This window comes from Physeter macrocephalus, chromosome 11 (genome assembly GCF_002837175.3).
Source record: "Physeter macrocephalus isolate SW-GA chromosome 11, ASM283717v5, whole genome shotgun sequence".
Taxonomy (NCBI): domain Eukaryota; kingdom Metazoa; phylum Chordata; class Mammalia; order Artiodactyla; family Physeteridae; genus Physeter; species Physeter macrocephalus.
The window spans coordinates 158,758,100-158,771,435 of NC_041224.1; the positions used below are offsets into that span (position 1 = coordinate 158,758,100).

Consider the following 13,336-nt stretch of genomic DNA (forward strand, 5'->3'; position numbering starts at 1 on the left):
GTGGGATCTTCCCGGACCGGGGCACGAACCCGTGTCCCCTGCATCGGCAGACGGACTCCCAACCACTGCGCCACCAGGGAAGCCCTACCCTTATTTCTTGATGTTTATCCTGACCAATGGAAAATCATTTTTCTGGACCATATGCCTTGGGGTTGGCTGTATGGTTGTGGGAAGGCTCTTGTAACCACTGCCTGTGCTCTGTCCAGTCCAACGTTTCCCTGCCCCTGCTCTGCTGATGTGGCTCTGACGAGGCCTGCCCCACCCTGCTCTGTGCATCCCCTGTCTGTGCTGTCTCTGGAGAACCTGTGGAGCATTTCAATTGTCTGTTCGAGTGATGTTGATTATGCCGATTGTGTTTTCATTTCTGTAATGTTACCCTGGTTTGCTGTACCTCTTACTAACCTCTGGTTATTGTTTTCGCCTTTTCTGTTCTTTTGCTAACAAAGTTGCGTTGACCAAAGCTGACCTGCAAGGTAGAGAAGGTTCTTGTTCCCATAACCACTTTGGACTGAAAGATGTCCTGGGTAACCCTTGGTATCTTATCTTTAGAGGACTTCAAGCTGTCACACCTCTTGGACAGCAGCGGTTATGGGGAGGGGGCTGAACCCTGTGTTCTTTATGAACAGTGGCAGAAAACCCAATCACTGCATGAAAAATAACAACCAAGGCGAGGCGTCTTGGGGATGGGAATATGATTCCATTTTGGGGGGACCAGAGAGGTTTGACAGCATCCTATATTGTGACTACCCACAGGTATATTAATCCACTTCTGGAAATGCCTCTCCAAGTAGTTGCCATGGAGGGGTTGGCTCCTTTTAATTTATTCACTAGAGACAGAAGACAGCACTTGGATAAAGAAAAAAAAAAAAGCCCATTTGAGTTCTTAATTTATTATTTTCTGGGTCAGGGAGGTCATTTCTCAGAGCAGGACTTTTGAGTGCTTAGACCTTATGAAAGAGAATGCCATTTTCTCTTAACTCATTTTAAAGAAATCTTTTAGGCATTTGGGAGATATTAATCTCATTAAAACATTCTAGAGTTTTATGTCTCCTATTGGGGATTTTGATTGAGCACTTTAATTTCCTGTTTTGTGATTCTAAAGGAAAAAAGTACTCTGGCGGAAGAAGAGGATCTATCGATCTATTGATTTTATCCTGAATACCCTTTAAAATGCCTGCATGTTAGATATCAGTGAATATCTACTGCAGATACTGCTTCTTCTACCATTCAAAGAGGCACCTTGCAAAGTCTGTAATGGTTCACTGTCCTGTCGTGTCAGGCTACTTTGACTCAGAGTAGCAAGACGGGAGCCTGCGTTTTAGGTATCTTTCAGCTGATAGTTAAGGGGAGAATTGAGCTTTAGATGGCCTCTGCGAATTTGCGATCAGCACAAATTGTAAGAAGTGGTTAAGACAAAGGTAGCTTTAAAAATTACTTTTCACCTAAAAGATCATTTACTTTGCAGTGACTTGTTATATGTCATGAAGTTAACCAGTACAAGTGTCTCTCTCGGGTGGATATCAACTAGATGAGGTCTCTCTAGCCATTTTACTATAACTCTTCTTCATCCCCTCTTAGCAGATTCACAAATATGCTAATATTGCATAAAATTAATGAAAAGAACATGCACTGGATTAGTACTTTGAAGTTCTAGCTAGCTGTACAATAGTTTTCAATTTCAAATATGTAGGGTCCTTTCAGTAATATGGAAGGCTGTTGTTTTTAGACGTTCTACTCAATTTTCCAAATAGTTCTACTCCATGTCACTCTGTAAATGGAGGGGAGAGAGAAGGGGACAGGATTTGATCTATAATGAGACAATTCAAGGTTGTCAAAGCTCTTTGTGACCAGATTCATTAGATAAAACTAGACAACTGCATCTCCCCCTAGACTTTACCGTTCTTCATGGTAGTAACTGTGTGGATTTTAAATCCCCAGAAACTTACATGGGGACTCCATATGTAGCAAAATGATCTTAAAATTTCCATTCAAAGGAGAAATGGTTTGTAGGAATCATACAAAGAACTAGTTGATTTCTGTGCCTACTATAAATTGTTGACCAAAGTGTAGATATAGATTTGGGGACATAATAGAGTGTCTTAATTTGCTCATTTATAGAAGCAATCTAGTCATCAGTATGGTTTTTATGTGATTACTCCATTGACCCAAACTCTCTTCCATTCTTGTAATGACTTAACAGTCTCTTTGTGGCAGGAGCTGTTATTCTTTGTAATTATTCTGAGTCATGTTACTCCTTCCCAGTATTATGGCAAAAGACCTTTAGGATGTGAATGCCTTTCTTTTTTATTTTCCTGTCATTGGGGTATGGACCATTACTTATGCTGGCTTTTTCAGCTACAACCTGTGGGCACAGATAGGACTAATTAACATTAAGTGTGAAGGACAATAAAAACATGTGACAAAGAAATGAGGCAGTCTGAAAAGTAAAGGCACTCATATTCATAAGGAAATATAACAGTGGGTCCAGGAAGTGGCAAGATGGGTCAGGGCAAGTCAACAGCTTGACTCCTCTTGTCATTGTGTTGCTGGAGTGGCGTTTTTAAAAATATTTATTTATTTGTTCATTCATTCATTCATTCATTCATTCATTCTTCTCCAGTGATTGTGCTGTTCAGTTTAACAGGAACTCAGCTACTCCTGTGTATCAGATACTTAGCTAGGTACTGGGATTACAGGGGAGGTACAGTCTGACATCAAATAAATCCGTAGGAGATCAGCCAGTAGCTACAGTGCAGAGTGAAAACTGCTGTGCTAGAGTGGACATGGAGCACACAGTGTGTCTGCGGAGGAGGGCTGCTGCACTGGGTAGGGTCATGATGATCATGGTGGGTAGTCGGGATATTTTCTAGGCAGAGTTTGGACTGAGTCTGAAGGGCAACATGTTTTAGATGGATGAGAGGTGGAAGCTCACGTAAGAGCTTGGCCAGTTTGGGCACCTACAGGAAGCTCCGTTGGGCTGAAATGATACTCACGTGTGGATGGGGTGTACACAAAGCTGGAGCAGTAGGATGGAGACGGGTGATGACAGACCTTTTGTGTAAGGAGTTGGAATTTACCCCGAGGGCACTGTAAGGAGGACAGAGACTTGGGTCAGATTTTCATCTTTTCAAGATCACTCTGACACCAGAGTGGAGAATGGATGAGGAGGACAGGAAGTGGAAGCAGAGAGTGGTTAGGAGGGAAGTAGCATATTCCAGGACAGAGGGAAGAGGTGTGAACCTGACAGTTGCTACTCTTGTGGGCTAAGAAGATAAACATGTTTCTCTCTCAGATGAAACCTCTGAGGAGTGAGGAAGAAAATGAGCTTATTCTCCTGTGTATTTCCCTCCCACCCGCAGTGTTGCTTCGTTTCATAGCAGATGCTTTTACACATCATGACCAAAGGCGTCAGGGAGGAACTTGATTGACGGCCCTGGTTTAGGTCACACTTTGCATCCCTCCAGGTTAAGAGAGGGAGTAGGAGCTCCCCTGAGGTCCATGGGAGGTGTTGCATTGCTGAGAGGTACAGTCCAGTGAACCTCAGGGTCCCTTGAATAGAATAACAATATCTATGGACTTTTCAGAAGGAATTTTCTAATTCCTCTTTATTTGCAAGAGGGGTATTCCTAGAGAGGAAAAGATTCCCCAAAAGAAGCATGTTCATTTAAGAAAGGACCTGCTCAGCTATAAAAGAAATATTAAGTTTGATCTTTTGGGAGTGAGGCAGATGAGTCATAATCATGAGAAATAAAAAAAAAATAGCTCTTTATTGGCTTAGGGGATTAATCGGAATATCCTCTCCCTGCTTTCCATTATAATGCCCCTTGGCAGCTTCGGTTTTGGGAGTTGAATGGCTTCTTTTCTAGGAATGTAAGCTGTTCCTTTGCCCAGATGGTGGGCAGGTGGGTAGGAGAGGGCCAAGTATTGATCAGATTTGGTTCCAAGTGCTGCGTATCTCAAGTAAGTCAATAAATGTTTTGCGTTTGGACACCTTGAAAACCCAAAGATTCTTTCAAGTCATTTTCGGTTAAGAGTTGGCATCAGCCAAGTTCTTCTAATAGGTAATTCTCCAACTTTCCTTACTGTGAGGACTCTAGTTCCTCACTTCATTTTATCCAAAGCTAAGAGATGTATTGCTTTCTCTATTGTATATTGTGTAGTAAAGTATAGTGTTTGACCTCAGAGAAATCAGTTCCTCCAAGATGGTTTGCATTATGGGAAATAATAAGAGAGACAGGAATTAAATGGAACTTTCCACAGTGGTTTCTGCCTCTTGTCTCTCAACGTTGCATGACAGAGGTTTTTCACAAAAGAACTGTAACTATGACTTAACTACCTCAATGTGTTCATTTCTGCAGTCCTGACCAATTACACACCCAACTAAAATGGGTAGAAATTGATTTTCCTTTCCAGCGGAATGGAGAATACCCTTTATTTGAGGGTTTCCTTAGTTCAGGCACATGCTAAGGATATTGTGTCTCCATGATGATGACAGCCTTGCATGGCAGATATTGTTATCCCCAGTTCATGGATGACTTTATAGATTTTACATATATTATCTGATTCAATCCTTATACCGTGTGAGGTAGAAACAATTTCTCCTTTATATAGATGGGGAAACTGGGGTTCAGAGAATTTAGGTAATTAGCCCAAGATCACATTGCTAGTAAGTAATAAAGCTGGATTTTAAAGCTTATGGCCTCTCCCCTACTGTGTTATATGGTGTGAGTCTGGATTTGCATATTTCCAAAGCAGAAACAGTACAGAGATAACCAGAGAGTGTCCAAATGTCCTCCAGCTGGCTTTATGATAGCTGGTTTTCATAGCAATACTATTTCACTAAGTTCTAGATGATTTGTGCACAATGTTTATTAAAACAAAGTATTTTAAATTAGCTGTCTTTTTGTCCAGGCTGGCCTTAGAAACCCCTTCCTCTTTCTCTCTTTTAAAAAATTCCCTCTACTGCTCCAACAAGCTGCTACATCAGAGCTGAGAAAAGAAGGAAAAGCAGAAAATGAGGTCCCAGTTTACATTTTCGGGGGCAGCATTGACTTTTGAGGACCTGTTCATGATTTTAAAAAGAAGGGATGATCTAATCATTTGACCTTTATTACCCAGGCACCCTCTGAAAATAGGGTGGATTGAGCAAGAAGGCTTTATGATGACACCATTCTCTCACCTTTACACACACTCCAGCAAGGGCAGGCATTACCGTTACCTCTCGTCTGGAAGTGTCACGTGGGTAAATTGCTTTACTCACCAAGTATAATTATTCTTTGCTGTTTATTGGCCATTGAGGGAAGTGCTGTGCTAGAGCTGGCACCAGCACAGGAATTTTCAGGAATTTTGTACGCTTATTGGCATCATGTAACACATATTCGCTTGAAATTGGCTGTGGTGGGAGTATTTTACGCCATGAAAATCAGCTTACATAAATGTTACAGATCAGGTTTTATTATTATTTTTTCCCTCGGAGTTCTAGTTGTTAACAGGAACACAGGAAATCAAAGGCCACTGGAGATAAAGAACTCATGAAGGCATCTTGGTTTCAACCAATTCTCATGTGCCCATCTTGACTTATTTTAACTCATTGTGTGGTGAGAGGGCTGAAGTGATTGAGGAGAACCGGGGTGTTATTGAAACTGTCCCCATGTCCCACAACTGTTGGATTTTATTGTTGGTCTTTTTCGCTCATCACCCTAACCAAACAACTGTTTTGAACCCTTGCTTGAGGAGAGAAAGCCGTAAACACCTGAGCATGCTTGATGAGCCCTGTCTCAGTGCCTTTCTGAGCAGGAGCAAGGCGTAGGTCCTGCCCTCAAGACGAAAAAGTAAGAAGATCTTGGGAACACAGCTGCTCTGAGGTCTTTCTGCCAATGAAATTTTATAATAACATTTAGGACCCTGTTCTCTGACTTTGCTTAATCTTCTGTAAAGTGGGAACTAGAGCATTCACTTCTCAGCTGGCTCTTTATGAAGAGGGATGCTTGACACATTTAAGGATCGTTGCTTTCTTATTTTAAAATTAAATAGAAGTGAGTTGGGTTTCTGCCAATTAAAAGGGATGAATCTTAATGTTGCCTGTAAATGACTCCCTTTGGAAAACCCAAGAGGACCCAACACTGTAAATGTAGAAGTACTTTGAGAGCTACAGAAGTATCTTTGTTGTAGGGACCAACACCTACTTGCAGCTAAGTAAGGATAACCTTATCCCTAGTGTCAAGAATACCTTTCGTGAAGCCTCAACACTTTAATTCTTACATTTTAGCGATAGAGACCGTAGATTGCTCAGGAAGTTGGTAAGGATCTTTCACACATACACACATATGCACGGATACATATATCTATGTATATTCATCTTCCTTTTTTTGTTCTTTCTTTTTTTCTTTCCTACTCAATTACTGCTCAGTCATCCTTCCTCTATGAAACAATGTAGATTTTAAAATGTAAAAGAGGAAGGGTTTATGAACTTACAAAAGTGGGAAATAAAATTGAAGGTGGAAGATATCTCTTTAAGCAGCCCATGGCAGCTCTCATACAGCTTCTTCCCATGGCAGCTGGGCTTTATATGGGGCCAGCAAACCCTTTGACTGGCACAGAGTTCTACTGTGGTGATGCTTCACAATCAGGTTCCAGTCACAGATTCTAAGCCCTTTGACAAACACCTCATGCTGTGTGATTAAAGATGATGAATATTGTTAAACCAGCCCCACCTGGTCCCACCAGTGGGCTACCACCCTTGCCCTTTAGGATAAATGGATATTGGGAATCAGCCCACATGTATCATTCCAGGCTCCCCCACTCATCAAGCCTATCTTTCCATTGTGGCCAAGACCAGCTGGTGCTGGTTATTTATACATTTTAAATTGGGATGTTTGAGGCATAGGTTTGGTTAAGTCCTACTTAGGCATTAACAGATATATACTCTGATACAAGTGTCCTGTGCTTCCAACAGCACTTCTGTCTCAAGGACCTGCAAGTAATAAAAGGCAGTCTGTCAACTTTTGATTTTTCGAGACCTTGAAGAGGAGCTGACTGAGTCAGTTTGCATGTACAGCAAAGGTGGATTTTAGCAGTAACAGGCATGAAATTACTGTCTGGGACAATTCTTAAAAATAAAAACAACCCCAGATTCAAGCAGAATAATGAGAAATTTGTGGCAGCCATCAGAGTTATCATGTGAAAAAAATAAAGAAAAAAGACACAGTGCGGTGCTTTCCAGTAAACTAAAAACAGAGCTGGGAGTTAAATCCAAAATACCTACAAACATCATTGACAACTTAGTCCTTTCATGCATACTTCTGTTGTCTTGTCACTTTCCCTACTACACAAAGAAAGTCACCATCCGTTCTCAAAAGAATATGTGACTATTTTAGTGAGGATTCATTACGTATCTAATACACCATCCCTATACAGGGGGTCCCTGCAGCTTTAGTGTACTTTGTAGTTACTATTAATAATTTAAAAACTTTCTAAATACGTAATTCCAAAGGTTTATGTTATCTTAGAGTATCTGGAATTTTAGGTTGATTTGGAAGAATGTTTTAGATAAAATTATTAAGTCTTCAGAAATATCTGTAATGTTTATAAACATACGCATTTGATATAGATTTTTGTTCATATACTTAGACAAAACTAGATCTTCCTGTTTATTTTTAATTGAATTTTGAACTGAAATAGCATTTGAAAATTTTCTTTGTTAAAACAGTCACATCCTTACATTAAATATAAATATAGGTTAGAGTACTCTTGCTGATCGAATGGCAAGACACACACACACACACACACACACACACACACACTAAATGTAGGTTAGAGTACTCTTGCTAATCTAATGGCAAGTCACACACACACACATATTAAATGTAGGTTAGAGTACTCTTGCTAATCTAATGGCAAGACACACACACGCACACACACACATTAAATGTAGGTTAGAGTACTCTTGCTAATCTAATGGCAAGACACACACACACACACACACACACACACACACACACACACACACACACACACACACACACACACACACCCTCTGGTTTATCCACATCCATAGAGGTTAGGTGGTTCAGAGGTTAGGTGGATCAGTTGTAGAGTTAGCAAGCTTGGGTTTGAGACCTCACCCTGCTACTTGTTACCCGTGGGACCTTGTAAAAAAATCACCTGATGGTTCTGTGACTTACTTTACTTTTCTGAAATCCTTGCCTTCCAACTTGATCATCAGTCAAAAAATTCTTTTGTTTTTGAAGTTCTGTATGTCTTCCATGAGAAAATCGTTCCTGTTTTTCTGATTCTTTAATACTTATAATTGGGCTTCCCTGGTGGCGCAGTGGTTGAGAGTCCGCCTGCCGATGCAGGGGACACGGGTTCGTGCCCCGGTCCGGGAAGACCCCACATGCCGCGGAGCGGCTGGGCCCGTGAGCCATGGCCGCTGAGCCTGCGCGTCCGGAGCCTGTGCTCCGCAACGGGAGAGGCCACAGCAGTGAGAGGCCTGCGTACCGCAAAAAAAAAACAAAAAAAAAACAAAAAAAGGGTTTCCAATACTTATAATTGCTTCATCATGTAAAAAAGGGTTTCCAATACTTATAATTGCTTCATCATGTGTTTATGAAGACTAGATGAACTAGTATCTGAAACACGCTTAGTACGTTGCCTGGCACATGATAAGTGCTAGGTAAGTCCCTTGTTTTGTTATTGTTATATCCTCGGTCTGATTCGTATAAGATCAAATTATATCAGTGGATGTGCAGTCAGAAACATTGTTTGAAGTTTTTCTTTTTCCTTTTTTCCAGAGCATTTTGGTATGTTTCTTTACCTTTTCTTTTTTCTTCCTTTCTTTTCTTCTCCCTTCCTTCTCTCTCTCTCTCCCTTCCTCCTTCCCTCCTTCCCTTCCCTTCCCTTCCCTTCCCTTCCCTTTCTCTCTCTCTCTCTCTCTCAATTTTGAAGACAGTATGAGAATATGAGAAATAGATACAGATATAAGATATAGTCTATTCAGGAAAAGATGTCCTTAAATAGTTTGAAATAAGGAAAGGAGCTTATATTGCCATTTAGAAAGTGTTTTAGAGTCTAGTCCAAACTTGCACTCATTCAACACAGTTATTGCATACTGTCCCTGGGCATTGGGGACCCAAGAGTCTTTGTCCCAACGTCTGCTGAGATTAAATGAGTCTAATAGTTAGATCAGAAGAGGAAATGTGGTCAATTAAATACCACCACTACCCCCAGAATGTTTGGTTCCAAGTAGAAAATTGCTTATATAAGTTGATACTTGTAAATTCTATGGATAAATTAGTTAGGAAAACCACATGGCTTTAAGTCACAAAAGAATGACTTTATTTCTTTATTTTTTTTATTCTCTTGTTTTTTTTAAATTTCATCTATTAAGTAGAAGTATGTTTTTATTTTATTTTTTTAAATTTCTTCCAACATCTTTTGAATTTTCTTTTTAAAAAAAATTTTATCAGAGTATAGTTGATTTACAATGTTGTGTTAGTTTCACGTGTACAGCAAAGTGAATCAGTTATACATATATCCACTCTTTTTTAGATTCTTTTCTCTTATAGGCCATTACAGAGTACTGAGTAGAGTTCCCTGTGCTATACAGTAGGTCCTTATTAGTTATCTATTTTATATATGGTAGTGTCTTGTTCTTTCTTTCATTCAATAATATTTTCTGAGCCCCTACTTTACACCGAATACTTTATCAGAAACTAGAGACATAAAAGGTGAGCAAAACAGACAAGACTTCTGCCCTCAAGGAACTCATATTCCAGAAGGATGAGACAGACAGTAAAGAATTTAATAAATAACTTAGTTACAGTCCACGTAATTGTTGTGAGTTAAATAAAGCGGGAAATAGGCTGGAGAGTAAATGAAATGCTGATGGGGACTTCCTTAAATAGGATAGTCCGAAGAAAGATCATTTTGAGCTGAAACTTAAGGAATAAATGAACCAGTCCTTTGAAAATCTGCAGGAAGGACTCTTCAGGCTATGGGTTGGGCAAGAGCAAAGGACCTTGACGGTAGGGACGGTCTTGAAGTGTTAGAGCAGGGGTCCTGGAGCTGAGCAGCTTCAGAACCACCCAGAGGGCTTGTCACAGCTCAGGTTCCTGAGCCCTGCCTCCAGCCAGTAGGTCTGGGTGGAGCCTGAAAACATGCATTTCTCACAAGCCCCCAGGGGATGCAGGTGCTGTTGACTGACTCAGGCCTGCGCTGTGAGCACCATTGTGTTAGAGAGGGATTGGAGGGAGGAAGGGATGGCTGGAGCGTGGTGTGCTGGAGGCGAGTAGTAGGAAATGAGTCTGGAGGAGGAGGCAGGGGCCCTGGGATCTCACCCTAGAAAGGAAGTACGATTTCGGGCTCAGATGGATGAGAAGTCATTGCAGCTTCTCCTGGTCCTCGCTGAAACCCTGAAACCGCCCGTGTTCTTAGACAATTACCGTGTAGTCAGTCTTTGAGGGTTATCTGATTCTGAATGGCATTCGCCCCTTAACGCGTGGGAAACAAATCCCGTGGACTTTGGAAATGGCCTATAGTTCCCTCTGTATGGGAGTCCGACCAACCTTTGACAAACGGGACTGATTGCTTGCTTTGCAGAGAACCATTCTCCCATGCCCAGGTTTTAGAAGTATGAGATAATGGCAAACCCGGGGACTGCAATCCAGATCAGCTCCACATTTACTGAAACACTTGCTCTGCAGCTGGCACAGCGTAGGACATAACCAAAGCATAGGACATGCTTGGTACAGCAGGGACATAACCAAAGCGTAGTACATGCTTTCTAACTGTAGGCAGCATTCACTCTTTTTGGGACAAATAGTAAAAAGAAATGTGAAAGAATTAGAGGATTATGTAAGCGGAGTACAGTGCCATGTGTAATAAAGTGTTAAATATTATATAAATGTTAGTGATGCGGATAATACGTGCCGTGGCCACTAGGAAGTGGGAGAATTGTTGTCTGAAGTTACTGGGGAATGTTTGATATCCGGGAGGCATTTTAGCTGGTCCTTAGAAAATGGTTAAAATTTGGCTAAAGGGGAAGAGAAAGACATGGGAAAACTTTTGTCTTCAGATTCAATGAACATGCAAAGAATTACTGTTTGCCCAAAGTTTTTGCTGTTCTGCTGCCTTTCAAGGGGAAGCTTTCCATGTGTTTCTGATTCTTGAGCACAGTTGAATTACTAGCCCATTGTCTGGTGAGAGCTGTTTGGTCAGGGAGCCCCATGGACTTCTCAGAAGCTTTTGTCCTTTGAAAGAAGCTGTTGTGATTTGCCATTGTTAATGAGCCTTGTACTACACAATGCTCAAGTTTAAGACCCACTGAGAACATGACCATGAACCTCCTTTCATCTCCACATGGGGGAAACACGTGGCATATAGGAGCTGCAGAAACCCAGCAGCTATGCTGCTCCCCCAGTGTTAGTAATTGTCTTGAAGTTTCTTATGTCATATCCTAATAGCTTTGTATTAGGAGTGATGGTCTGTACTGCTTCTCCCCTTCATGAATAAATACAAAATGTCTTGCCACACAGAAGACAACCCCTTTGTAGTCATGCATCTCTTTTGAATAGGCATCCTTAGGACCCGATAGGCTTATAGTTCAATATTCTGTGCCTGTGTGAGGCTTAGCCTGGAAATTGTGGAATATGCACTTACTGCAATGGATATATTTTTACTGTGTCAAGTGCTTTTTTGCATCAGATCCTACTGGGATCTGATGTCATCCTACAATCATCCTAGAGATGACTACTACATTTGATGAGTCAAAGGGCCCACCTCCTTTGCTGAGGCTTTCTGGGAAATTCATGGAGTTATCCTGAATATTAAGATATTAAGATTAAGATATTAATATTAAGATATTAAGATATTTCCTGTTAGTTTAGATAATTCCAAAGGTGTAGGTTTATCTTTAATGCCAAGATAAAGGCAGAAGATAGAAGTGAAAAAGAGAATGGTTAAAGGGAGGTCCCAGGATGACCTAGGAAAGATGGCAGTCTGTAAGGCAGAGATCACCAAACTTTTTCAGTTGCTCACTCATATCTGCGAAAGGTTTTGAGAATGTCCCCAAGATAGGTATACTTAAAGAAAATGAACATAATTTCTAATATTTTCTTCCTATACCTCAAATACACCCTCTGGTATATGCACACTCTGTTTGAATACATTCTTCTGTAAACCTATAGCAGCAGAGTGTGGTGCAGCACACTGGTTCGCAGACATTAGTCCACATCATAAAATTCTAGAAGCTTGTGCAAACACAGATTTCTGCCTCCCCCCAGAGTTTCTAATTCAGTAGGTATGGGGTGGCCCAATAATTTGTATTCCTAACAACTTCCCAGATGATCTGGTCTGAAACTATGCTTTAAGAACCACTGAGGTAGTTAGTCTCAGAGTTAGTTGATCTAAGTTGGACATCAGGATCCTTTAATTATCCAATGTGTGACCTTGGAAAAATTATTTTAGTTCTGTGAGCTTAGTTTTTAAAATCTGTGGTACAGAGGTAATCATAATTCCTTACATTTTAGGGTCACTGGTGAGCTTCGTGAGATAACCTAGACCAAGTGCTTATCACCTACAAAACAGCAATACATGCTGGCTGCTTTATCCTCCTCCTTCTCCTCCTCATTATCATCACACATCTTTCTAGTGTCACGAAGTAGACTGTAAGAACTTTTGTGCCTTAATTCGCAAGAATCATGGGAATGCATTTTTCTGCTTTAGCATTATTCATTTAGAAAGACCATGCTCCAAGTGAGATATCTTTCTACTTGAATGGTAGAGATGAAGCTCTTTTGCAAAGTCTGCCAAAAAGAGAACAGTGTGTTCAGCCCTCTCCCTTCTGTGTGTAACTGTTGATAGTTTGTGGCTAAGTGTGTATTTCTGTTGTCTTTGTAGTGAATTCTTGCATGATACAGAGTTGACATTTTTGGCGGTTGTGTCTTTGAATGTTTTGGGGCATGAGAATAGTAAATTCAAGTGATTGCTTTGAATTTGATTAGTTTTAACACTTTCCTCTCTCTCTCCTTTTTTCTTCTTTCCCGCTCTTCTTATGAATTACTAGGACCAAGTACCACCTGCCAGGAGGATTCGTGTGCCAACCAGGGCGTCTGTATGCAGCAGTGGGAAGGCTTCACCTGCGACTGTTCCATGACCTCCTATTCTGGAAACCAGTGCAATGATCGTGAGTACTACCTTTTCATACTTGGGATATTTTCAAAGAGTTCAGAGGTTTGGAGAAACCATAAGGGACATTATGTAAAAGGATGGCTCTTCTGAAAGATTCATAAGCAATTTCTCATCCAGAAACTGGGAAAATAAAGGACTAATGGTCTAA

At 40.8% G+C, this 13,336-nt stretch overlaps 1 protein-coding gene across 4 annotated transcripts in view; it reads left to right on the forward strand.

Moving 5' to 3' along the window:
* Positions 1-13,336, forward strand: part of NRXN3 (neurexin 3) — a 1,750,257-nt gene that overhangs the window by 819,174 nt on the left and 917,747 nt on the right. For all 4 annotated transcript variants that reach the window (XM_028496242.1, XM_028496240.1, XM_028496243.1 and 1 more), the window contains one exon: positions 13,064-13,183. In XM_028496242.1, coding sequence (XP_028352043.1) covers positions 13,064-13,183 — 120 coding nt within the window. The remainder of the gene's footprint in view (positions 1-13,063; positions 13,184-13,336) is intronic.